Source organism: Oryza glaberrima, chromosome 5, assembly GCF_000147395.1.
Source record: "Oryza glaberrima chromosome 5, OglaRS2, whole genome shotgun sequence".
NCBI lineage: Eukaryota > Viridiplantae > Streptophyta > Magnoliopsida > Poales > Poaceae > Oryza > Oryza glaberrima.
The window spans coordinates 7,733,883-7,761,791 of record NC_068330.1 but is presented as its reverse complement, the minus strand read 5'-3'; the positions used below and the strand labels follow the sequence as shown (position 1 = coordinate 7,761,791).

The 27,909-nt window shown below is 43.9% G+C and overlaps 2 protein-coding genes across 2 annotated transcripts; both read left to right on the top strand.

The window, feature by feature from the left end:
- Window positions 1–3,546: 3,546 nt before the first annotated feature.
- LOC127774409 (uncharacterized) lies at window positions 3,547–10,299 on the top strand. Its single transcript, XM_052300652.1, has 5 exons — window positions 3,547–3,742; window positions 7,464–7,535; window positions 7,619–7,785; window positions 7,868–7,979; window positions 9,838–10,299. The coding sequence occupies exons 1-5, from the start codon at window positions 3,740–3,742 to the stop codon at window positions 10,057–10,059; spliced, it is 576 nt and encodes a 191-aa protein (XP_052156612.1). The 5' UTR covers window positions 3,547–3,739; the 3' UTR covers window positions 10,060–10,299.
- Window positions 10,300–19,671: 9,372 nt separating this feature from the next.
- On the top strand, window positions 19,672–22,268 carry LOC127774940 (uncharacterized). Its single transcript, XM_052301231.1, has 6 exons — window positions 19,672–20,080; window positions 20,739–20,834; window positions 21,487–21,602; window positions 21,694–21,749; window positions 21,878–21,949; window positions 22,053–22,268. Exons 1-6 carry the CDS (start codon window positions 19,801–19,803, stop codon window positions 22,117–22,119), a joined length of 687 nt encoding a protein of 228 aa, XP_052157191.1. The 5' UTR covers window positions 19,672–19,800; the 3' UTR covers window positions 22,120–22,268.
- The last annotated feature ends 5,641 nt before the right edge of the window (window positions 22,269–27,909 follow it).

The window sequence follows — 27,909 nt, the reverse complement described above, 5'->3', positions numbered from 1 at the left end:
GCTTTTCTTTTTGCAAAACCCATCTTGATTTGGCCCTTTGGCTAGATCGAGGTGGTTGGTGACTACATATCACTGCAAGGCATTTAGGTGTTGCGATCGTGCTTGTCGACTGTCACAAAAAGTTGCCAACAGAGAGGTCATGACTTCTTGACTTGTGGATCGAACACCAAGTAATATTGGTCGGTGAGGATCGTTGAATTCCTCGTTCCTTGTAAGCTTTGAGTTCAGCTTTCACGTGTTGTACCACCTTGTAGTCCACTAGAGAGTGGTTGGCCATCTTATGGATGACACACCATGAAGTTGACTTCCGAGGAGCGGTCCTTGTCGGCGCCTGATTTCCACCAGATCGATGGATTACGACTGCTTGAGGACGCTTCTCGGATGCCGTTGCAGTCGACGCCCTCTTCTCCGTCGGGACGGGACGGGCAGTTGGAGTGACGCCGTTTCTCACAGTTGCGGCTGCGCCGTTCTTGTTCTCGACATAGATTAGGCTAGACGAGATCGACATTACAACATAGACCGGAAAGACAATAGATCCGACTTGAGTCCACATCAGCGATATCTGGGTTGGATCTCCTGGGCCAGAGCTGGTATAGACGCGGTTGTCATGCCGGTAAAACCTTGTGCACCAAGTACCCCTATCTGGCACGGCACTTCGACGAGTTATACCCGTAGACCGGATGTATAGGGTATTGGGGTACGTCGGTACTAGGATCTACACGATACGACATCAAGCAGACAAGAAGACAATGATTATACTGGTTCAGGCCCCTCGTAAGGTAATAGCCCTAATCCTGTTTATCTGGGATTGATATGGAAACCACATAGTACAATGAAGAACAGTTGATCCCGAGATTACCGGCGAGATGGATTCGACGAGATCTCCTGGCGAATAGGCTTCACGTCCTCCGGCTTTTAGGCTATGGTGGTGGTGTTGGCGCTAAGATTCGATGATCCAAACCCCTCAGGGGGTGTGCCTTTTATACTGTGAATAACCTTAGTCTCCCAGTAGAACTCAGAGATCACGGACCCTGCATGATATAGTACAAACCTAATCCTTTCCGAGTAGAACTCTATTATCACCTTGCCAGTGAGGATTATTTCCATAATCTCTTGTAAATTTCCATATCATATACGGAAACAAACCTTGTACACGGAGGAATACCGTATCCGTATATTTTATAAATCGTAGGATAAGAGATACACATTATCCGTAACCATGACAACGCCCATCTCCTGCACGCCATCCATTTGGGCAGTGTTTGGCTAATGGGATACGGAAATGATTTCCCACCCACTAAAAGACATCTTTAAATCCTAACTATTCATTCTTCCTCTTATATTTAATCATAACCCTTCATTTATTTCCCAATCACAATCCCACTTTCCATTTTCCATTATCCAAACACAGAAGATGGAACTAATCCTGGCATGTGAACTTATATGGGCCGGTAACGAGGAATCATCCCCCCCCGGAAAAAGTACACCGAAGGTCCCTCAACTTGTCATCGAGCAACAAAATCGTCCCCCAACCACAAAACCAGATATAGTACATCCCTCAACTTATAAAAACCATACACTTTAGGTTCTTGGGTGGTTTTGAACCCGATTTTGTTCTATGTAGCGGCTGAGTCAACGTGGGACCCACGTAGATCTCACGTGTCAGCGTGGCCACGTCAACACCTCTCTTTCCTCTCTTCTCTCCCTTCTCTCTCACTTTTCTGTCCGACGGGTGGGGAGGAGGTCAGCCCGCGGCTGCCGTGGGCGACGTCGTCCTCGTCCTCCTCACCGTGCGGGTGGCGCGGCGTCCGGGGCGACGCCGGCGGTGGGCGTGTCGTCGCGCTGCAGCTCCCCGGCGAGAAGCTGGTCGAGCGGGTGCCGACGGGGACGGTGGGATACCTGACGACGCTGCGGACGCTGTCGCTGCACTTCGGCGGGATCCCGGCGGACATCGGCAACTGCGGGGAGCTCAGGGCACTCTACCTGCAGGAAAACCAGCTTGCCGGCGAGGTGCCGGAGGGGTTCTTCTCGCTTCTGTTGCTACAGCGGCTCGACTTGTCGCACAACCGCATCACGGGGAGCATCTCGTCGGAGTTCAACAAGCTCCGGCGGCTCGCCACTCTCTACTTGGAGAACAACAGCCTCAATGGCACCCTCCCCGCCGATCTTTGACCTCCCGAAGATTCAGCTCTTCAACGTGTCCAACAACGACCAGCTCACCGGTGTCGTGCGGCGTCGCTCGCCGGAAAGCCAGCGAACGCCTTCAGTGGGACCGGACTCTGCGGTGGCCCTCTAAGCCCATGTACAAACACTTCGCCGCCATCGTAGTCGCCGCCGACGTCGACGAGGACGCGTCCCCGGTGTCGGTCACGGTGGCGAGGACAGACAAGATCGAAGTGAAGTGGTCGCAGTCGTGCTCGTCTCTGCAGACGATGGCGAGCGGCGCCAAGAAGCTGGTGTTTGTCGGCGGCGTGCCGGACGTGCCCTACGACCTGGACACGCCGCTGCACGCGTCGGCCGAGGTGTGGCCGAGCTCGCCGCCCTCCGCCACGACAACCTCGCGCCGCTCCGCGCCTACTTCTACAGCAGGAGCGAGGAGCTCCTCGTCTCGGACTTCGTCGGTGCCGGAGCCCTCTCCTCCCTTCGCCTCGGCTCCACGTCGCGGGCGCGCATCGCGCTGGCAGCGGGGCGTTCATCCACGGCGCCGGCTCGTCACGCTCGCATCGCATGTCCAGAAGATTGGATATGATTGCAATATGCAAGTAAATCATAAATCCCGCTCGTTCGTCACCGGGCATATTAATTTTTAGGCTAAATCCTTCAATATCAATATTCGGGGAAAGGAAAAATCAAATTAGAAAATCAGAGATCCTGCTCAAACTGCAGCGAGCAAATCAGAGCTCCATGCTCATCTACAGCGAACAAATCATGAAAAGAAAAAACAAAAAGCACAAATTCATGCTCAAACTACAGCGAACATGGTCTCCGTCCTCGACTACCTTGGGAAGCTCCGCGTCCGCCAGGACGAGCTCCGGACCTGCTACGTCACTATGCGCAGGTGCTCCGCCGTCAACGCCTCCAGGTCGCCGCTGACTCCTCCTCCATCACCGCTGCCGTTGCCGATCCCGCCGCGCCGCATTACAAGACCCTCATGCTTGTCCTCTCCCGTGCCGATGCCAGGGCTGAGACCTGCTTCACCGCCGAGGCACCGTCCGGCGAGCGAGGACGGGGTGAGGCGGCACGACAGCGGGCCACGAGCGAGCAGAGCGTGAGCGTGCCACAGTCCGCGTCCGCGTCCGCCGCGAGGGGAGGGGATCCCGGTGATGGCGAGCCGGGAAAAGTGAGAGAGAAAGGAAAAGGGAGAGAAGAGAGGTGACGTGGCATCCTGACAGTGGGACCCACGTGGGTCTCACGCTAACTCAGCCATCACGTCGGATAAAACCGGGGTTAAAACCACCGAACTTTTTTACGCTTTAAGCACGTTTTATATTTCCATGACAAGTTCAGGGACCTTCGGTGTACTTTTTCTTTCCCCCCAGACTGAGGCCCATCAAGCCGCGGAGAGCAACCCCTCTTGCCGATCTCAGCCGTTCGATCCACCTCTCGCGCCCCTCCGTCCGCCCGATGCGCCGCCGCTATAAACCCTACCCTTTCTTCTCTCCCACCTCTCTCCTCTCATCGCTCCTCCGCCGTCGCCGCCGCCGCCACCGCAGCGGAGCAACCACAGCAGGCGAGCGACATGGTAAGATCCTCTCACTCTCCATCCTCTCTACCTCGTTACGGCCCGTGCTCGCATCGGTCGCTGCGTGCTGTGCTGTTTCGTTCTTGATTCGCTGCCTCGCGGTTTGGTTCGTGGGGGTTATATGTGGTGGTAGCTCAGTGGGTGATTAGTAGTGCGGCTGCGAGGCTATTTGCCTTTGTGGTGATGGATATGATGCTGGGTTCTTGGGATACATTTCGATCCTGTAGGGATCTATGGCGTCATGTAGATTTCCTGCTTGAACGATGATGTATTGTGCCATTTCGGTCATCGTGCTTCCCACTCTTCTCTTTGATGTAGCATTTTGCAGTAGTTCGTGCCATCCATCTTGATTGTTTTGTTCAGTAGATCCATTTAGGTGGGTTGCCACATCCCAGTAGTGGTAGTACACTAGTTGTCACAAACACTATCTAGTTGCTACAACCAGTACTAATCTCATATGCTTGTCTAGTTCTATCAGTTATACTCCTACGCATGAGAGATTGAGGTTTCTGGATATTGGATTTTAGATGGTTCAGTCGTCTAGTTGCTGCAATACATTTGCTATCCTAACTGACTACTTGATAAAATTTTAGTGTTTCGATATGCGTTTAGGAAGTTCTCAAATTTAAGTCTAGTTCACATGTTTGCTAGCCTGCAAGTACTTTTTGCTCACTTCAAACAATAGCACTATCAGTACCAGTACTTCAAATTTAGTGGGTTGAAGCTCAAAAATCTTATTAATGTAATTCCAAACTAAGAGACAAACAATAGGCTAGATGTAGAACAGGATTCATATTGGATAGCTATCTAGATATTTCAATTATAGACTCCATTCCTTTTCAAGGGGAAACAAATGTATACAGCATACTTTGCTCAGTGCAATATGAACACACATAAGCAGCTTGAATGAAATAATCAGAATAACTTAAGTTTTGACCATTCAATCAGCATGCCACTACAGATTTTGTATGCCCTATAATTTTTTGGGGTATTATGAGGAATCATTGGCAGGATGAATACACTAGCAAAAGCCCAATTCATAGCAAAGGCATATACATCTACTATTGTATAATTATATTCCATCGCCAATACGCCATCTTAATCCATCAGCACGCCACTGTTTATTAGGTATTACAACTGTAGAATTTCACAACTCATGAAGTTAGTCCACATCAAGGACTGCTGTGAATCTCTCTATACCGAACTTAACTGGCCTAATTGGCTCTACCATGAACGGATGTACTACACGTTTGTGAAAAGCCAACAGCTCGTCCGCTGCCCGTGGTATCCCACCCACTACAAATGACCTCCTGCACGCCATGCTACAAACGACCACCTACAGGCCATACTATCTCTAGGATTAGACTCTCATTTCATCTGCTAGAGCCTAAAGGCAAGACAAATACGCATGTCGCTCTGGTATCTGACAGATTCAACCAGCTGCAATATGCACACTCAATCAACAGACAACAAAACAAACCCCATCTCGGCGATCACCCACTCCGGCTGCTGCTACACCAACACTGGGACACCACCTGTGAACAAAAGCTCACGCCCACGAGAACATCATGGGTGATGGCTCCCCCCGAAACCCAAAACACCACACATCCCTCACCCCTCCCGGTGCTTTGTGGAGAGCACACATGCACAAGCTCCTATTCCACGGGGCACCACGCCCACGCCGCTGCCATGGATCTAGGTTATGTTAGGTTTCAGCGCCAACCGAAATGTGAGAGAACGACACCACTCGCTCTACGGAGACCTCGATGCCATTGACTGGAGAGTAGGTAACTGACCTTGAGGTTGCTAGTGAAGGCCGGCGACGCCACAGCCAAGTCGAGCAGCCGCGGTAGACTGGTGGCTGGAGACGAGTGGGAAAGAGGCGGCGGCAACGGCAGGGGAAAGGAGCGATGCATCGTCTGAAGTAGACGAAGGCGTTGTGTGCACGAGCCTCTTGCCTCCGCTCCTAGTGTTGAGTGGGCCCCTCAGGTCCATCTCATTATCTATGGGCCTGATTTTATTGGGCTAGTTTCGTTTCTGACGACTCTGGAGAAATATGATAATTTAACATTTTTTTGATATCAATTTACTTTAATTAACACTTATAAGCATGATGCGTGGAACCTATGGGCCAGAAAGAGTAAATTAACACGTATCATGCTTATAAGTGCTAATTAAAGTAAATTGATATCCAAAAAAACTGTTAAATTATCAAATTTCTCCAGAGTCGTCAGAAACGAAACCAATCTAACGGAGGCCTAACTTGGGCCGAAATCAGACCCATAGATAATGAGATGGGTCTGAGGGGCCCACTAAGCACTAGGAGCAGAGGCAAGAGGCTAGCGCACATGACGCCTTCGTTTGCTTCGGACGATGCATTGCTCCTTTCCCCCGCCATTGCCGCCGCCGCCACCTCTTCCCCTCTCATATCTGGCCACCAGTCCACCGTGGGGATCGACATGGCTGTGGCGCCGCCGGCCTTCACCGGCAACCTCAAGGTCAGTTAACTCCTCTCTGATAGATGGTATCGAGGTCTCCGTAGAGTGAACCGCGTTTGTCTTCCTCACGTTTCGCCTGGCGTTGAGACCTAATGTAACCTGGATTGACAGCGGCGACGTGAACGCAGTTGCCCGGTGGCGTAGGAGGTTGTGCCGGCGTGCTCTCTCCGCGAAGCATCGGGTGGTGTGGAGGGATGTGTGATGTTTTAGGGACTGGGGAGCCGTCACCCATCAGGTTCTCCTCGTGGACGTGAGCTCTCATTCACAGGTGGGTGTTGGTGTTGGTGTAGCCGCAGGGGAAGTGAGTGATCGCTGAGACGGGGGTCTGTTTGGGTGTCTGCTAATTGAGAGTGTTCGTAGTGCAGCTGGTCGAATCCGTCAGGTACCAGAGCGAGATGTATGCTGCTTTGCCTTTAGCAGTGGATACTAACGAAAGGAGTGATTGATCCTAGATATAGCATGGCCAGCGGGAGGTCTATTCTAGCGGGTGGGATACCGCGCTCAGTGGACGAGCTGTTGGCTTCTGGCATATGTTCACGGTAGAGCCAGTTAGGTTCAGTATAGAGTGATTCCCAGCTGTCGTTGATGTTAACTAACTTGGTGAGTTGTGAAATTCTAGAGTTGTACTTTGTAATAAACAAAGGGGTGCTGATGTATTAAGATCGTGTATTGAAGAGCGAATACAACTATACAATAGTAGGCTTATATATATATATATATATATTTATTTATTTACTTATTTATTTATTTAGAGGAAAGGCCATAAGGCCCGGATTAGTAGGCGTATATTTTGATTTGCCTTTGCTATGAATTGTGATTCTGCTAGTGCATTCATCCTACCAATGATTCCTCATAATACCCCCCAAAAGTATTAGGCATACATAATCTGCTGTGACATGCTGATGGAATAGTGCAAATTCAAGTTCCTCTGATTGTTTCATTAATGCAGCAAGCAATTTTTATATAATTATTGGATAAAACCATGTTATCTGTGTTCATATTGCATTGAGTGAAGGAAGCTTTATATACTTGTTTCCCTCAGAAAGGAATGGAATTTAAAATTGAAATACCTAAATAGCTATCCGATATGAATCCATTTCTACACGCCTATAATTTTGGTCCCTTAGTTTGGAATTGCATTAATACAATTTTTGAACGTGAATGCACTAGTCTACTACATGTGAAGCACCAGCACTGACAGTTCTATCATTTGAACTGTGCAGAAAGCACTTGCAGGTTTGAGAAGAATCAATTTAGATGGATTGAGATGGCGTGTATTTGACGCAAAGGGCCAGGTTACCATTCTTCTGCTGGTTCCAATGGTTAAGCAAATGTTCATGGAAAATGTTTTGACCAAGCTACTTTGTTTGTGCGATAGGTCCTTGGACGGTTGGCATCCCAAATAGCTGTTGTGCTTCAGGGAAAGGATAAGCCAACTTATGCACCACATGTGGAAAATGGAGACATGTGTGTTGTGCTTAATGCAAAAGATATCAGTGTTACAGGAAGAAAAATGACCGATAAAATCTACTACTGGCACACAGGGTTTGTATGTTTCTAGCTAATACTGTTGAATACCTTTTGGTTTTATTATTTACAATTGTGTCTTATGTGTTTTTTCAAATAGGTATATTGGCCATTTGAAGGAAAGAAGACTCAAGGACCAGATGGAAAAAGACCCAACTGAAGTAATTCGCAAAGCTGTCATGCGCATGCTTCCTCGCAATAGATTGCGTGATGTAAGTGAAACTTCATTTCTCTTTGTTTCTGCTTGGAAATATGATGCTAAATTTATTTGGTGCTATCTATGCACTGCTTAGTTGTCTTAAATGTAACACAGCAATACTAATTACTAGATGATACCCCGTGTGTTGCTACGGGATATTATGGAATATATGTGTATGGATCAGTTATACCTCGTAGTAAAGCACCGTACGCTTATATTGGCCAACAGACAGCTGGTTTTTTCCCCTAACAAAGCTTTTATATTTTTTACATTTTTAGTGAACAAAAGTAAAAATATTATGTTTGGTGGATAATTTTAGAAAGAAAGGAGAAACCAATTCGTAGCATAAATATAGGTAAAGGAGAACAATATCAATATAAACTTACCAGATGGAGTTTAGTTAAAAAAACTGAGATCAATAAGTAGGTGAGTAAGTTTTGGATCGGGGCAATTGAATTCCAGCGCATCACTGCAAATGGCAATTCGTGGCCCTTTTGTTTTGTACTTGACCAAATCATTTGATGCAATTACATCATTGTACCATATTAAAATGAGTTAACGGTATTACGGTGGAGAAAATGTAAAAAAAAAAGGAATATTACGGACTCCAAACTTTTGAAAAGAAAAACCTACTTAATAGGGAATGAACAACTGAATTCTCGTTTTTTAAGATAATGAACTGAATTCTCATAAGGGAAAAGCAAATGAAATTTGCAACTTGAAGATAAAAAAAATAGAGGAGATAACATAACCTCCTCATTAGAGAAGAGAAGCAGCCAGGTAGATAGAAGAAGATCAATCACTTGAGCCAGCTGCGCTGCCTGTCATCAACATAAACAAAGAAGAATGAGAAGAGAAAAGAAAAGAACTGGCTGCTTGCGAAAGGATAACGACAACAGGCGATAGAACTCATGGAGCGATCCTCTGATTTTCAGAAGACGAAATAGCTATTTGGAGCTCTCGAACAGATGCACCATCAATTGATGAGAGGTGAGGATCAAATAGCTAGAGAAGCTCTGAGTTGCTGCTAATGAATGTAGGATTCCCAACGTATATCAAAGACAAACTGATCACAGGCTCTTCAAAGCATGCGTCGGTTTCGCTTTTGCATGCATCACCTAATGAAGAAGGTGACCAGGCACGCATGACGTGAGTGGGGAGGGGACTGGGGTATTCAATGGTCCGGGGATCCAATGGTGTATATGTGATGTACATATTAATCTAACGGTTGATATAATGTTGATAACATGGTGAATTGAGGAGACAGCTTTGGGTCTTAATTTTATAGAAAGAAGGGATTTCTGTGCGCATCTTTACAATGGTGCTTCTTTGTCTTAATTGTAGCAACATCAGTTATGTTTTCACACTAGACGGTATGTCTTCTCATTGATGAGCAAGTTATAATGCTACTTTTCGTTTTATTCATTGTTTGATGAGATACATGTATATTAGCAAACACTTGTATGACTGTATCTTTTCGTGAACTATAAGGATGGCTGTGAACTTCTAGGATATGGTTTTTCTGCAGTGTCTTGCTGAACTAATTGATCTGCTTCTATATCTTACAATTCTTCTATGTGGTGGGGATTTTCAATAGAACTGTGTACAATGAATAGCAAGTTCAACATACCATAAAGGCGTAAAATCCAATCATATCTTTTTTGTTCGTGTTCCATATGAAAGTTGTATACTGATCTGTCGTGGTGTTTCTTGTTATATAGTTTAACTCTGTTTTGTCTGAGAAAATCAAGTCTTTTCTTCTCTGGTGTGTGGCGAAAGATCCATATTTTCCTACAATTCTCGTCTTTAAATTGTTAAAGCTTCATATAATGCTGTTATTGCTTATTAAGCATGTACTGTTCTGATCACAGGACAGGGATCGTAAACTGAGGATATTTTCTGGAAATGAGCACCCATTCCATGATCGCCCTCTTGAACCTTTTATGATGCCACGACGTCAAGTGCGCGAGATGCGACCCCGGGCAAGACGCGCACTGTTAAGGGCGCAGAAGAAAGAGCAGGACAGAGCAGCAGCGGCATCAACCAAAGATGAAGAAAATGCTAAGAATGCCAAATCCGAGATCACTGCATAGATGTGCATTCAGATTGTGTTGTGTGGGTGGAAATTGCTACAAATCTACCTGTTGATGTTTTTTTAAAGGATCCATGTATCTTTTATTTCTTTGACATGTAGCCTGCTGGATTCAGTAGACAGTAGAATCATATAACCTGGAAATGAGCAGCTCAATCTGAATGTCTTTTTGTGTCTTACAGTATGTAACTCAAACCTGGTGTCGCTAGGAATAAAAACCTCATCTGATTTGATTTCCTTAGCTGTTGTTCAGTACAAGAGTCCATAATATGCTCTATGGAAACGCTGAAAATTCCATCTAAGATTTGGATTCAACTTATCTCGAAAATGAAGCTGATGTTCGTGCAAATGAGGCTAAGGCTTCCTTCAGTACTACACTTTCCAACTTCTCGCTCTAACTTCTACTCGATCGTTTTTCACGCGCTCCTTAAACTAAATATATCCAAATACATCCGTACTCACTTTTTTAAACTATTTAACGGTGTATTGTTTAGTCATAGGAAAGTTAATACTTTATTAATCATACGCTCATTTGTTGATCGTTTGGGAAAAAAAAAAGAAAAGTTTCATAGGGGCCCAAAAATTATCAGTCCCACTCCAAATAGGCCATCAAGGCCTTAAACCCTAGAAAGCAAGAAAGAAACATTCCGCCCCCCACCTCGACTCGACCAGTGACTCCACCGCCTCCACACATTACAGCTACCACGCTGCCGCCGCCACCGCTGTCACCGATGAGATGTGGCGGCGTTCGGGAGCTCGTGCTCTCCTCCTCCTCCGGTCTTCCATCCACAGGCCTCTCCCGCTGCCGCCGCTGTCATCTCCACATCGAGCCTTAACCAAACGCTACCACCTCCGCGCCCCCTCTCCCGCTTCCTCTCCTCCTCCCCGGAGCCCCTGTCGGATGCTAGCAGCGGCACTGCTTCCGCATCTTTTGATCCCACCGATGATGGGGAGGATAGCCTCGCCTCCGATCCCACCGAAGCCGGGAAGGATAACCCCCGAGTATATATGAACCTACAGGGTCACACGCTTAATGGGCCGGAATAAGGGGATTGGATGGAGATCCAATATGAGCTTAATTCAGATAGGGATTCGAATAGGAGTCCTACGGGCCTTGGAGGCCCGAGTGATGGATCCTATATATTCGTGAGGGGTGTGACCGGCGGAGGCATTGGATCACATGAGAAACCCTAGCCGTCACTTCCCTCCCCGAGCAAAACCCTAGCCGCGCGCGGGTGCTAGCACATCTGCGCAGGGCGTTCCGTCCTTGTACGTGTGAATACCGGTAGAGGCGCTGCTGGTTTGCGGTGCTGATCGGCGTAGGAGTACAGCGAGGAGAACGCACGAGGAGGAGAAGGTCGAGCCGGTGCGATCGACTACTTCCTCTACATCGACGCGCGCTACTTCGCGAGAGTTCCTTCGACTTCTCAGCGTCTTCTTCCGCTGCGCAGCGCATCGAGTGGTAACGATCTATGATCTAATACTTGCATGGTTCCTGGTTTACGCGATAGAAAATTTTGATTTATGCTATCGTAGCCTACGCGTATCCCAACGTTAGTGGTATCAGAGCCAATGAGATTGACTCGGTTTCGGCATAATTTGATTACGCCGTTAAGGTTTTCACATGGCGAATCGTAGATGAGATTTATGTACCCCGTTAGCGGGACCGCCGTGTGCGTTGCCCCTTAAATTTCGCTTGGGTTTTTATATCTATCTTACTTTATTGCTGTTATATATTTGATATGACATGGTAGGATAGATTCCCTTAGAAAAATTAAGTGTAATTTATGCTCTTCCAATAATTGCACCTATTACGGTTGTGATTATAAGTGATGGGTTTGCCATAGCAAAGTGTCACTTTTATCATGATAAAATAGGATAGATGTCGGACATCTATATGCGGAGATTATTGGTTTACTTGACAAGGTTATCAAAACAGTTTTGGACCTTGGGGCATAGGTTGGGTTGGACATGGAGATGTCACCCCAACAGCACAAGAGTCACATATGATGTGATTAGCAAGGTGTTGCTTACCTATTTTGATAGTTGTCTAGCTATGATGCCAAAGCTCACTAGACACTAATAAAATGAGGATCTTGACTCACTATGTTACTAGAGGGAATTTTGTTTCACAATACATAGTGGGAGTATCTTTTGTTAAATTGTTTAATGAAAGGTTAAATGTAAACATGGTGCTGATTTTGCATACATATATTTCTATTGTAGATCATGGCAGCTCCTGCACCATCCAGTTTTAACTTGCGGTCTATTCTTGAGAAAGAGAAGTTGACTGGAACAAACTTCATGGATTGGTATCGCAACCTGAGAATTGTTCTCAGGCAAAAGCATAAAGAGTTTGTGCTTACAGAGCCTTTTCCAGCTAACTTGCCCAACAATGCTCCTGCTGCTCAACGTAGGGAGCATGAAAAGCCATGCAATGATTATCTTGATATAAGCTGTCTCATGCTTGCTACTATGTCCCCTGAGCTTCAAAGGCAATATGACGCATTGGATGCTCATACGATAATCACGGGACTACGTAACATGTTTAAGGACCAAGCAAGAGCTGAGAGGTTTAATACCTCAAAGTCCTTGTTTGCGTGCAGGCTTGCAGAAGGTAATCCAGTGAGCCCACATGTGATCAAAATGATTGGTTACACCGAGAGTCTGGATAAGCTTGGCTTTCCCCTTAGTCGAGAGTTGGCTACTGATTTGATTCTCCAGTCGCTCCCTCCCAACTTTGAGCCGTTCATAATGAATTTCAACATGAACAACCTGAACAGGACCTTGGCAGAATTGCATGGGATGTTAAAGACTGCCGAGGAAAGCATTAAGAAAAACTCCAACCATGTGATGGTTATGCATAAGCGCAAGCCCAACAACAAGGAAAGTGGTCAAAAGAGAAAGCTAAACTCTGATGAGATCACGAGTACTAGCAACTCTAAGACCAAGGTTCAAAAGACAGGGCCCGCTAAGGATGCAGAGTGCTTCTTTTGTAAGGAGACAGGTCATTGGAAGAGAAACTATAAGAAATACCTAGAGCAGCTCAAGCAGAAGCAGCAGGATGGAAAGAGTTCCACCTCAGATATTAATGTTATAGAAATTAATCTTGCTACTTTGTCTATTGATTCTTGGGTATTTGATACCTGGTCAGTTGCTCACATATGCAAATCATTGCAGGGGTTGAAAAGAAGTAGGAGCTTAGCAATAGGCGAAGTGGACATTCGCGTGGGCAATGGAGCAAGAGTTGCTGCTATTGCAGTCGACACTATGCCATTATCTTTACCGTCGGGATTAGTTTTGGAGCTAAATAATTGTTATTGCATTCCAGCTTTGTGTAAGAACGTTATCTCTGCTTCTTGTTTGCAAGTAGAGGGTTATGGTTTTAGATCTGTGGACAATGGTTGTTCATTCTATTATAATGACATTTTCTATTTCCATGCACCCATGATGAATGGCTTATACATTGTGAATCTTGATGGATGTTCAGTCTATAACATTAATGCAAAAAGGTAACGTCCTAATGATTTGAATCCCACTTTTATTTGGCATTGTCGCTTGGGTCATATAAATGAGAAACGCATAGAGAAGCTTCATAGAGATGGACTTCTACACTCTTTTGATTTTGAATCATTTGAGCTCAACTGCCAGAGGTGGTTTTGGGTACTTTATTACCTTTACCGATGACTTTAGTAGATATGGTTATGTCTACTTAATGAGGCATAAGTTTGAGTCCTTTGAAAAGTTCAAGGAATTTCAGAATGAGGTACAAAATCATTTGGGCAAGACAATCAAGCATCTACGATCTGATCGTGGTGGAGAGTACTTGAGCCTTGAATTTGGCAATCATCTAAAGGAGTGTGGAATTGTTCCACAGCTCACTCCGCTAGGAACGCCTCAGTGGAATGGGGTGTCTGAACGGAGGAATCGTATATTGTTGGACATGGTGCGATCAATGATGAGCCAAACTGATCTGCCGCTAAGCTTCTGGGGTTACGCTCTAGAGGCAGCTGCGTTCACACTAAACAGGGTTCTATCAAAATCAGTGAATAAGACACCATATGAGATATGGACAGGGAAGCGTCCCAGTTTGTCTTTCATAAAGATTTGGGGCTGTGAAGTCTATGTAAAACGTTTGCAATCAGACAAACTCACACCTAAATTTGATAAACGCTTCTTTATGGGGTATCCTAAGGAAACGAAAGGATATTATTTTTATAATCGGGAAGAGGGCAAAGTGTTTGTCGCCCGACACGGTGTTTTCTTGGAAAAAGAGTTTATTTCAAGAAAGGATAGTGGGAGCATGGTGCGACTTGAAGAAATTCAGGAAACACCGGAAAACACTTCAACGTCCACACAACCACAACAATTTGAGCAAGATGTTGTTCAACAGGTTGAACCAGTTGTGGAAGCACCGGCTTCACGAAGGTCTGAAAGGATACGGCGTACACCTGCGAGGTATGCGTTGTTAACTACAGGACAACGTGATATATTGTTGTTAGACAACGATGAATCTACTACCCATGAGGAAGCAATGGTGGGACCAGACTCTGAGAAATGGCGTGGAGCCATGAAATCCGAAATAGAATCCATGCATGTCAATCAAGTTTGGAACTTGGTTGATCCACCTAATGGTGTAAAAGCCATTGAGTGCAAATGGGTCTTTAAGAAAAAGACAGATGTAGATGGAAATGTTCACATCTACAAGGCACGATTGGTGGCGAAAGGTTTCAGACAAATTCAAGGTGTTGATTATGATGAAACTTTCTCGCCAGTCGCCATGCTAAAATCTATTCGGATTGTTTTAGCGATTGCTACCCATTTCGATTATGAGATATGGCAAATGGATGCCAAAACAGCTTTTCTCAACGGAAATCTCGATGAGGATGTGTACATGACACAACCCAAGGGATTTGTTGATCCACAATCAGCTAAAAAGATATGCAAATTGCAGAAATCCATTTATGGGTTGAAGCAAGCATCTCGGAGTTGGAATATTCGTTTTGACAAAGTAGTCAAGGCGTTGGGCTTAGTCAAAAACAAAGAAGAACCTTGTGTATACAAGAAGATTAGTGGGAGCGCACTGGTGTTTCTAATCCTATATGTAGATGACATATTATTGATTGGGAATGATATTCCTATGCTTGAATCCGTTAAGACATCGTTGAAAAATAGTTTTTCAATGAAGGACTTAGGGGAAGCAGCATATATTCTGGGCACAGTGGCGAATCTAGAATGTAAATCGAGGGGGTGCTAGAGCAAATGAGAGATATGTCAACTCGAGAAATATTTTTGATGAAACCCAAATATGCATAAGATCAACAGAAAACATATTGTCTGCTCCATTTTAATTTGCAGTTACATTAATATACATCTACAAAATGTATGAACAAATTAGTATTTTGTATTGAGAGAGTGTCAGAGTGCATTATATATTTGTAACTTTAATCACCAAACTCTTCAGCTAACATCCTTGCATTATTTCCGTGCAGTCAATTTTACTAATTTACTAATTAGACTCACTAATGACTTATTAAATGCATGGGATGGAGCTGGGGCTTGCGCACCAACAAGCCCCAACAGTGGATTCGCCACTGTCTGGGCATAAGGATCTATAGAGATAGATCAAAGAGGCTAATTGGATTAAGCCAGAGTACATACATTGACAAGGTGTTGAAGAGGTTCAACATGCAAGATTCTAAGAAAGGTTTCTTATCGACGTCACATGGCATTAATCTTGGCAAGAATCAGTGTCCTCAAACGACTGATGAGCGAAACAAGATGAGTGTGATTCCATATGCCTCGGCAATCGGATCCATTATGTATGTTATGCTATGTACACGTCCAGATGTTTCATATCCACTTAGTGCAACAAGCCGATACCAATCAGATCCAGGTGAGATTCACTGGATAGCTGTAAAGAATATCCTGAAGTACTTGAGAAGAACTAAGGATATGTTCCTAGTCTATGGAGGACAGGAAGAGCTCGTTGTAAATGGTTACACTGACGCAAGCTTCCAAACCGACAAAGATGATTTTAGATCGCAATCTGGATTTGTGTTCTGCCTGAATGGAGGCGCTGTGAGTTGGAAGAGTTCCAAGCAAGATACAGTGGCTGATTCTACAACAGAAGTCGAATACATTGCCGCTTCTGAAGCAGCAAAGGAGGCTGTTTGGATAAAGAAATTTGTTTCTCAACTAGGTGTGATGACTAGTGCTTCTAGCCCTATGGACCTCTATTGTGATAATAGTGGTGCCATTGCGCAAGCGAAGGAGCCTAGATCGCATCAAAAGTCCAAACACATTTTACAGTGGTATCACCTCATTCGCGAGATAGTGGGTAGAGGAGATGTGAAGATATGCAAAATACATACGTATTTGAATATTTTAGATCCGTTGACAAAGCCACTCCCTCAGCCTAAGCATGAGGCACACACTAGGGCAATGGGTACAAGATATGTTCATGATTGACTCTAGTGCAAGTGGGAGACTATTAGTGATATGCCCTAGAGGCAATCATAGAGATGATTGTATCACACACTATGTTTACATATTTATCCGACTTTGTTCCTTGAAATAGATAAACTCATTATTGGTTAATGAATATGTGATTCTTTCATGAGACTCTTTATGTTATGTGTTGCTATTTCTAAAGGATCCCTGATCAAATATCATATGTGGAACAAATATGTTTAGATGATCAGCACATGTATTAATTGATGATCATGTCTCATGGATCATGGTATAGAGATACCAAATTAATAATGTGGACACATGTTAGTGAACATGTTGTTTGATAGACTCAACATGAGACACTGCAAGAGCCATATGTGTTGTGTCATCGGTGATCTCATTTAGTGTTGGTGTTGAATCCTTAGACCTGAGATTACCATGGTTCCCAACATGTGTACTAGCTTACTTAGGGACTGCTAAACGCTACTCCGTAATTGGGTATTTATAAAAGTAGTTTTCGGGTATGCTATGAAACATGTAGTGAGATATGAATAATCAAGATGGGATTTGCCCCTCCTATGGAGAGATATCTCTGGGCCCCTCGATGTTGTAGATTATGGAAGTGCATGGCCATGCCAAAGGTGATTGAGGAGTCAATCACAAGTTATATAATCTATTAATAGGTTCGAGTGAATGATTGAGCTATTAGAGGATGGCACATATCTAGCCTTGAGCTTAATCGATATCGTGGGGCAAAGGGGTTCATACAAGTATACACTAGAGGTTCAGCCGATATGATCTTTATGTATGCCCGGTGGGTCAATACGTTCTGCTAGGGGCCGCTGTTGACGCGTGGACTGAAAAGGAGTTTTCGGGTTACAGCCGAGTATATATGAACCTATAGGGTCGCACGCTTAATGGGCCGGAATAAGGGGATTGGATGGAGATCCAATATGAGCTTAATTCGGATAGGGATTCGAATAGGAGTCCTACGGGCCTTGGAGGCCCAAGTGATGGATCCTGTATATTCGTGAGGGGTGTGACCGGCGGAGGCATTGGATCACGTGAGAAACCCTAGTCGTCACTTCCCTCCCCGAGCAAAACCCTAACCGCGCGCGGGTGCTAGCACATCTGCGCGTGGCGTTCCGTCCCTATACGTGTGGATACCGGTAGAGGCGCCACTGGTTTGCGGTGCTGATCGGTGTAGGAGTACGGCGAGGAGAACGCACGAGGAGAGGAGAAGGTCGAGCCGGTGCGATCGACTACTTCCTCTACATCGACGCGCGCTACTTCGCGAGAGTTCCTTCGACTTCTCAGCGTCTTCTTCCGCTGCGCGGCGCGTCGAGTGGTAACGATCTATGATCTAATACTTGCATGGTTCCTGTTTTACGCGATAGAAAATTTTGATTTATGCTATCATAGCCTACGCGTATCCCAACAGCACATCCCGCAGGCCTGGGTGAACTCGAAGACGGCCTGGTACTTGCGGAAGCGGGAGCGCAGCTAGAACCCGCAGAGCCACGCCACCACGAGCGCGAGCAGCGCCGCGCCGGTGACCATGAAGAGGCCAACGCCGCCTCCCCACACTCCACGCCCGACGAACCCGTGGTCCCCCAGCGGCCGCAGCGTCCGGCGCCTCGACGAGCGCCACGAGCGGGTTCCAGCCACCAGTCGTCGGCGTCGGTGGCGGAGCACGCGACGGAGCTAGCTTGGGCTCAGAGGGGCCTGGGCGCGAGGAGGCGAGGGCGCGCGGGGGGAGAGGTTGGTTGAGGAGGGAGAAGGAATGGCTTGGTGGTGGCCATGTATGATTGGTGGAGGAATCTAGTGAGAGATGCGGATCAGTTCTTGAGGGATTGGACTGGGGGACACGGGAGTGCGGGACAGAAAGAATGGTTTTGAGAAAATTTGTTCGGAAACCGGAGAAAGGTTCCATATTCGGAAAATTTTCATACAAACTTTTCATCAGTGTCAGAAAATTCTAATTATTTCACCTTATGAAAATACTACAAATCTAAAAAAAATAGAAGAATTACACTAAATTCTTGGACAGAATTATCATTCAAGATTACGTTAACCCGTCCTCTCCTCTGTCATGAGTCATCGCTCATCTTTCCTTTTTTTTTTCTCCTCTCCCCCTAAATATTTCGGCGGAGGTAGCGGTGAGGAATGGACTCATCGGACGAAGATTTTAAGGGTAGGAGCAATGAAATCGGTCTAAGGCCATTCACTCCGCAGTGCATGTTACCTCTTTTGCATGGCTTTAATTGACGCGAGCTACTCTTCAGGCCACACATCCCACAAATGCATGTGACCAAGCCTAGCAAAGGTCAGCCTAAGGATTAAATTCCCTCAAGTACCCTTTCTGCTTATCTGGACACGTCGCCTTAAGCCCTCGTCTCCCAGTCTACCATGCCGCTTCATCTCCAAGTCAGCGCGTTGCTTTGCCTCCCAATCCACTGTGCCTCATTTGCCGACCACTATGCCCCGCCACAGTTAGTTGTTGGCGATGAAACTCTAGAGTGGACTGGTGCTGCTCCTACCTGGGTATACCCCGTCCAGGAAGACAAGGGCGAGGGGAGAAAGAAAAAGGGAAAGGCGGCGAGAGGAGCTGCTGGAACCTCACGCTGTAGTGCTCCGTCGACCTCGGCTCCGGCGGAGAGCTCAAACTCGTTGATTGAGATGTGGACCAAACCTAGCGTCCAAGTTGTGATTGACATCGACGGTGTACCGGTCTGATCGTCCCTGGCTGCTGGTTGGACTGGTCTAATGTCGCCTATTGGACTGGCCCTGTATATATGGAAGGCGCGGGTCTTTTACAATTAAATCTAGCCGTGTTTTTCTATTTTTGTTTAGATGCCAAAATTTGGATGTTAACAAGAGTATTTCTATATATAATATAAAGTTCGATCTATATGTATAAACTTTGGTTGAAAAGAGAAAGGAAAGTGGAGTGTTCGTCTTGAGCGAACTTGTTGTCTCCTCCGTTGGACTCTTACCCCCGAGCCCGTGGGGCCCGCGGAAGCTGCTAGAGCTGTACACGTTCGTACGCTATCTTTTCTCTAACTAACCGCGCGTCAAGTTCGCATCTTTGATCTTTCCAAATTCCCCGATGATTAAATCACCCAACCCCGACTAATAAATATAAACACTAACAATCATCGTCATCATCCACAAAACCCTAAACCCACCAAACCCGCGAAGGCGGCGACGGACGCATCGGCTTCTCCGATCGTACCTCTACGTGCCCTAAAAAGCTAGCTAGCGCCGGCCGGCCGTACGTACGTCCGCCATGTTGCCGGCGATGCCGTCGTTGGCGATGCTGTTCGCCGTCCTCCTCCTCTGCGTCGCCAACACCCTCGCCTTCTCCTTCATGGCGGTCAGGATCTTCCGCGCCGACGGCGGCGCATCCAAGCTGACCACGTCCAGCGTCCGCAGGTCGACCAAGTGCATCCTCGTCCTCGCCTGCGTCGTCGAGGTCGCCGTTCTCTTCGCCTCCCTCCGACTCGCCGCCGACCGTCACGTCCTCTCCGGCGAGGTCGACCACATGCGCGACCAGATCGAAACCCTGCGTGAGTAGATTAATTCGTTACCAATTTAATCTATCGACTTTCTTAATTAATTTTAGATTGATTACCAGTTTAATCTATCGACTTTCTAATTAATTTACATTGATTATCAATTTAATCAATCGACTTTGTAATTAATTTTCTCGTATTAAGTAGTTAGATCCAAATTAATATACCATATTCTTGAACACTAGCATATTTACCACACGTATTATTATGGTTGCATGTACCTTGGGCATTGCTTGAAATAGATTACTCAAATACTTATTGCTATGGATGATTCTGTAGACAAAATAAATATTTTTAAAAATAAGCTTAAGAAATAGCTTTAAATAATACAATGTTGTAGAATTTTTTTAAAAAACATCAATTTTTAGAGGCATGGAGTAAATAATCCGCGGATATTATATTTATATGGTGAAGTAGCCGAAAATAATTGGTAGGGTTTTGTGTTCTTCTTAATTTTGAATTTGTAGAGCTTAATTATTTGTTCTGAATTATTTAAATAGAGGATGAGATGAATGGTTTGCATGTACTAAATTTATTGGGCTTTGTGTGCTCCTTAATTATGGATTTGTTATACTTATATAATTGTTTTCACTTTTAACAGAGGATGATTTGAAGGTTTTTATACTTAATTAATTGTTTTCACTTTTAACAGAGGATGATTTGAAGCAGTATGAGCAACCGTTCTCTGCGTTGAGTGATTATCTCGGCCTCAGCGTGTTAGACCTGGGTAGCGCCGTTGGACGCTTACGTGAGTACCATCGCATCGTTTAAATAGTTTCTCCAATATGTATATGGCATGCCTTATTTACCTTGGCGCACTTAATTTGCTTATAAAATTAATCATTTTATGCTTAATTTGCATTGATCATGATTACTACGACAAGAACAAGTACATCTAGAATAAATTGGTTTCACTGAGCTATTTTATCTTTAAGAGAAATAAGTACAGTTTCAGAAATGGCATGTAGTCTTGACCTTAGTACCACCTAAAGATTTGAGTTCAAATCTCCATAAGAGTTCAGATTAGATTATTTGAGGGCTAAATTCCATGTTTGATAGGCTAAGTTCCTAATTTTAAAAAATACCATTCTCTCTAAAAAAAGTACAGTTTCAGGAATATATCTGTAGGTTCAGTGGACATTTAGTCCTGGGTTATTATGGTGATTGAAAATAGAACTACTATAGCAAACACTCGCTATGGTTACATAGTTAAATTTGTCTGTGCCCTAAACGTTTCCTGTGGCTCCTAGCAAATACGCATGATCGAGTATTCGTTGCAGTTATTGATGCTTTATTCCACCATATGTAATTATTGTATATCTAGATTAGATAATTTTAGTCTGCTTGATATTTATTTAACGTTCTTTTTTTCCTTCTTGTGTTCTTTGATTAATTATTAGGTGATAAGGAGGAACATCTAGTCAAGGAATATCGTGATCTGAAACTCGAGATTCAACAAATTAAATCTGATATACAGTCTCTGCGACATGAGAAGGAAGGGAGAGGCTTCCATAAGGTTTTTTCTTTTTCTGCTTTCATGTTGCTTTATAAAACTCTCTTTTTTTTTCCCTCATACCAATAGCTTTTTCATTGTACTTGTTACACAGGAAACATTAGGTGGCACCTCAAATCAGCAAAAACAAGGGAAGAACGAGAAAACAAAGTATGTTGATCAGACCTTTTTTGGGGGCAATTTTTATAAGTTCCTGTTAATTTATTATTTGAGTTACGGATATGATATGGATTTATAATTGGAATAATGAATTTGTCTGAATTTTCATGTTCAACCAGGCAACCAGCGATAAATGGTATTATGAAGTCATTACGAGCAAAAGCAACAAAGTTGCAGCAGGTCAAGATAAGGTAGTCTCTGATTGATGCGCATTAGCAATTTAACCAAAATAAATCAAGTATATAATACAGAATGAAGTGAAAACATTCTTTTTACCTTTTTTTTTCTTCCCAGCTTTCCTTGGGAGAAGTTGAAGAAAGCCAAGAATATATTCAGCATGGATTTCAAGCTACGGCCGTAGATTAGTTTAAGTTCCGGAAAACGAATTTAATCTAGTCATCAAACAAGAAATGCAGATGTGTAATTATGATAATTCACATTTGGATGGTCTCAGTGTACTTTAGTCAGAGTTTTGTTATTTGTGAACCGTTTTTCTGGAGTACATACCTCGTGGATTCTTCGTATTTTCATCCTAATTGTGTTATCAAGCTTGTTGTGCAAATGGTATGCGCTTATGTCAAGCAGAAATAGCTATATATATCATTCTGACTAGAAAAAAATTAAATTTCGTGTGTTGCAACGGTTGGTAACATTTCTAGATTGCTATACATTTTACTCTTTTATTTTGGACCAAAAGCTCATTCTTTCCCTTCTTTTCAGTTCTAGCCCACTACTTCTTAAAATATAAGCATATGTCCAGATTTATAGCCAAAAGTTATATTTTAGGACGGCTAAAAGTTATTCTTTCCCTTTTCAGTCCCAGCCCACTACTCCCTAAAATATAAGCACCAAAAGCTCATTCTTTCCTTATCAGTCCCAGCCCGCTACTTCTTAAAATATAAGCTAGGACGGCCAGCCCACTATTTCTTAAAATATAAGCTAGGACAGCCAAAAGTTATTCTTTCCCTTGTCTAAAATATAAGCACCAAAAGCTCATTCTTTCCTTTTCAGTCCCAGCCCACTACTTATTAAAAATATAAGCATTTTCTAGATATAAATCTTCTTAAAATATAAGCATTTTCTAGATATAAATCTGGACAAACTGTATGTCCAGATTCATAGCCAAAAGTTATATTTTAGGGCAGCCAAAAGTTATATTTTGGGACAGAGGTAGTACCTTCCTCTGCTCTTTCACCAAACCGAAAACCCATGAATGGAGCCGTAGGTCCAGCTTGCATAGCTTTCAAATCCCTCGCATAGCTGACTAAATCTCGCATAGCTCACTGAATCTTTCGTGTGCATACGATGCCATTCTCGATCTCTAGGGCTTTTGATATACTCGATCTCCTCTCAAATTCATTGATCGAACTTCTCTTTATGCTTTTATCAAAATCGGAGCGATTCTCGATCTTTAGAGCTTTTGTACACTCGATCTCCTCTTCTGTTTTTATCAAAATCGAAGCGATTCTCGATCTTTAGGGCTTTTGATACACTCGATCTCCTCCTTTTGTTTTTATCAAAATTGGAGTGAATCCGATTCTCGGTCTTTAGGGCGATCTTTAGGGCTTTTGATACACTCGAACTCATCTTTCTGTTTTTATCAAAATCGGAGCAAATCATAGGAAAAATAATGAGGGAGTAGTGGGGAATCGATAAACGCATGGTTTGGTCGGGCGACAAAAAAAACATTACACATAAAAAAAAACAACACATCCTTACCGTGTACGCATATCCTTCGGCGTGCGAAAAAATACAACATAAAAGAATAGCGATGAAAAAAAATAACAAAACCGAAAAAAGGGGTAAAAACCGGCTGATGGAAAAAAACCAAAAAAGGCAAAGACAAAAGGCGGACGAAAAAAAGCCGAAAAAAAGTGGACGGAAAAAACAGTGAAAAGAATGGACTAACGAAAAAAAAGAAACAACTGAAAAAAAGGGACAAAAAAAAGACAGAAGAAAAGGAAAAAAGGAAAAAAGAGAGAAAAAAAGGGAAAAGATAAAAGGAAAAACCGCGGCAAAGAAAAAAGGCGGACGAAATATAGAAAAAAAGGATGGAAGAAAAGGAAAAAAGGGAGGAAAAAGGGAAAATACAAAAGGAAAGACCGCGGAAAAGAAAAAAGACGGATGAAATATTTTACGGAAACCTTGCGTTTTTTTAATTAGCTATAGATACTAAAAATGAGGTGACGAGTGGTCTAACAAAACAGTTCATCTTCCCATTACGATAAAATATCTCACTGAATTTATAGTGAACTTAATTATTATTCTTAGGATTATGAAAATGTACAAAACGATGATTTGTAAGAGGAAAAAAAGAAAAATTAAACATATGACCTGAATTTGTTGACAACAAATTAAGACTTGAAAAATTACATAGCGTATCCCCTTCATTGTGAAATATAAACAGTTTTAGTTTTATACTAAGTCATATTATTTTAAAATTAATTAAGTTTAGTTTATAGATGAGAGTATTTTTCCTCCGGTTTTTTTACAAAGTATTTGCAAACGGTAAAAAGGTGCCATATTCCTGAAGTGTATTAGAGCATTACCAACAGTCATCCTATTGATCCTCTAAAGTCCTGCACTAGTTTTATATTTCGTTTCGTGGATTTGAGGGCGAGAGAGCGTCTCCCAATCTCTTACTCATGCGTTTCTCCTCCTTCCCCATGCTTCTCCTCTCTTTTCTGCGTAAGCGGGGAAAATTTATGTTGGGAGCACACGGATGATCGCGATCTCTTTCTGTGAGCATGGAAGAAAAAAAAACAAAAGTTTTTGTTGGTAGTTTAACAGAAGGGCCCAGTTTTAGGTTTTTGATTGAATTTAGGTTATGTCTTGGAGGGATGTGTTTTTTTTACTTCTTACAGTTTAGGAAACCCAAAAATCACAGAAGGGTCCAGTTTTAGTTTTTTTATTGAATTTAGGCTATGTCTTGCAGGGATGAGTTTTTTCACTTCTTATTTTCAGTTTAGGAAACCCAAAAATCAAATTTTGGGATAGATTATTGCTAATATATGTTGGTGATGCTCTTACATCCTAAATGGAAGTATAAAACTTTTGTTCCCTTTACACTACTAGAGAAATCATCTTTGTGGGTTGGAAAAAACATATTAGCCCCTGTTCCAATAGTAACCGGGACTTAAAAAAATATGTTTAGTCCCGGTTTAAAACTCCAACGGGACTAGATGACCTTTAGTCTTGGTTTACCCTCTTATAGAGTCTGTGCCTTGTCATAGGGTTGTTAGGGGCTAGGAAGCCGGGGATTTTTAGTTCTGGTTGATGTTACCATCTAAGAGTAATGATGAAAGTTAAAGTTGTCGTTTATTTAAAAATGAGAGATTAACATGTACCACATCAAGTAACAAAACAATGAAAACATATAATCGATATAATGATTCTCATTTCATATCTTAACCATTATATTTTATAAACCCGTCGAAAACTTACGATAGTTATTTTAGAAAAAATTCGCTTTTATATTTTAAGGATAGAGGGAGCACCATTCTTGTGAGAATATTTGTACCGGTAGCCTGGGACTCTTTATTAGTACCGATCAGCCAACCAAACCTTGTGTTAGATTAGGATAATTATTCAAGACGGCTTGTCTTGTTAGCCTTTCTTCAGAAAGCTCCGCCCATGGACATATCGGCCAGGCTTCTTCTGCGATTGAAAACGACGCAGGCGTCTCTCATGTTAAACATTCTTTTGTATAGGATATAACAGGTGATTTATCTTGTACTTAACTAGTTGTCGAAATTTTGGCAATATAAAAAGGGTAACAAATAAGTTAGAAAGTAGATGGGTCAGGAGACAAAGCTCTATAGATACTCTATAATCAAAACTGATTAGGACTACGGGACATGATATACAAGTTAACATAATACCCGAGTCCTTATCTATATATATTCTATCCATATGAACTATCCCCTATACCAGTCCGATAGCATAGCCATGTGGATATACGGTATTCATAATCTCTGATATGGATAAGGGTTCTCGATCTTCCGAAAGGTTATCATGGAGATTATGGATACCGTATATCCACATGACAATGCTATCCGACTATTATAGGGGATAGTTTACGTATATGGAATACGTATAGATAAGGACTCGGTTATTATGTAAACTTGTGTATCAAGGTAATGTTTGTAGTCCCAGTCGGTTATGGTTATAGGGAGTTCTAGACCGTAAGGAATAGAGTTCCATATTGTGATCCAGGCTCCTCTACCTATATAACGGGGGGTCAGGACGTCCCCTTAGAGCAGATAGAACATCATACACAATCATATTTTCCATCAATACAAACACGGTGAAACATCTCGCCGGACAGGAGTAGGATATTACTTCTCATTGAGAAGGCCTGAACCTATATAAACCCTTTTTGCCATCTAACCCATCCACTTTCTTAGCTTGTACGCAACCCCTTTTATTACTGCCGAAATCTAGTTCCGACAGTTGGCACACCAGGTAGGGGTAGCGTCAAGTTTTTCGCCGACTAGTGCGATGGGATCTACATCAGGCATTGACGACCTCGCCTTACCTCCTGGGCAGGCGTACCGCTTCGGCAGCCTTGACTTCATCACCGACAACTTCGGCAAGATCTCTCTTCTCGACTCGAATTCAAACCAGTTGGGAGGAGACGACAACTCGGCTCCATTCGGTCTCCCGAACTCGGCCAAGATCTACTCCAATACGTTTTCAGCCGAGTTGGCCACAAAACACCCAGGCGAAAGCATCAAGACTTCAACTCCTTCACCAAGCTTCGTGGGAGACATGCCAGCATACCCGGAGATCACCATGCGACTTCCCAACGATCTTGCCATGGTGTTTGGATCAAGAGCGCTCTCTCCCCGTAGGACTCGGTCCGATCTAGCCTCGGCTCAGATTAGATCTAGCTTCAGGGAAGTCGGCGTCATCCTTCAGCCACTCAGTTCGTGTTCATCGACCGAGATCGCTGAGTACATCAGCGAGTCTGACTGCGACTTGGCCGCGAATATAGAACACATCAACTATGGCGATTTCGACGACCACTTTGACTTCGACAACTTCTCCTGCTATGACAGCTACTACGACGACTTCGACGACGACTACACACCCTTTTATTTCGGTGTGTTCATGGCTGACAATGAGACGAAAGCACAGAAGGCAGCCTGACTAGCGGAAGAAGAACGGCTTAGGCTGGAACGAGAAGAACAAGGGCACTGGCTCAAGGAAGATGAAGACCGCCGACAGCGAGAGGACGAGGAGCGTCGACGCAGAGACTTGGCCAATCGTGGGCGTAATGTCCAACGGCGTATTGACCAGACCATCGTCGATAACACCAACGTTTTCCTCACACCACAGCAGAATGCAGTCGGCACCATCACGCTGCTGGACACCATTATCCCTCAAGCCCCGGTGCATCTCATGCCAACACTGAATAGGATGAAAACTATGATCGCTGCAACAGTCCCGGATGACTTGGGAGGCAACAGGCAACCTGTCGACGTTTGATGTCACGATTTCGGTATTTGCACAGTATGGGGATCGTTGGTACTAGGATATACATGAAACTTAGGTAAAAGAGACGGAGACGAGGATTTTTATACAGGTTTGGGCCCCTGAATTGTCAGGTAATAATCCTACTCCTGTTGGCCGAAGCCGGTCGTTGCTCTTATTCATCATAATCACGCCAGTATAATATTTGGGGTAGCCTATCTATCTGTTGTCGACTTGGCGGCCATAAAACCATCCCGTAGTCGACAACAGAGTAGTCTTCCTCCTCGAATCTGTGTCTGGTGAGATCAGACAGCGCTAGATCCCTCCTGACGGTAGTCGTAGGAACCGTATGAGGACTACTAGGCTTATCTCCAATGTTGATATCCGGCGGCTTGTCTTGGCGTATGTTGGCTTGTATGTTGATCTTGTGTCTTGATCTATTGTTCCATGTCCCCTCTCCTCCTAGGGGGCCTTGTATTTTTACCCATAGGTGTCCCCTTGTCCAAGTAAAACTAGGGAAATCAATATGGATACAATCCGAGTAGTCCTTGTCGTTTCCATGTAGAACTCTATTCATCCTTCCTTATGCAGAACTCCTATATCCGAAGGTTGTTTCCGTATAAGACATGGTATGTGGTGGGTCCTGCCGAGATTTAGTCAACTACTATTAGGTATG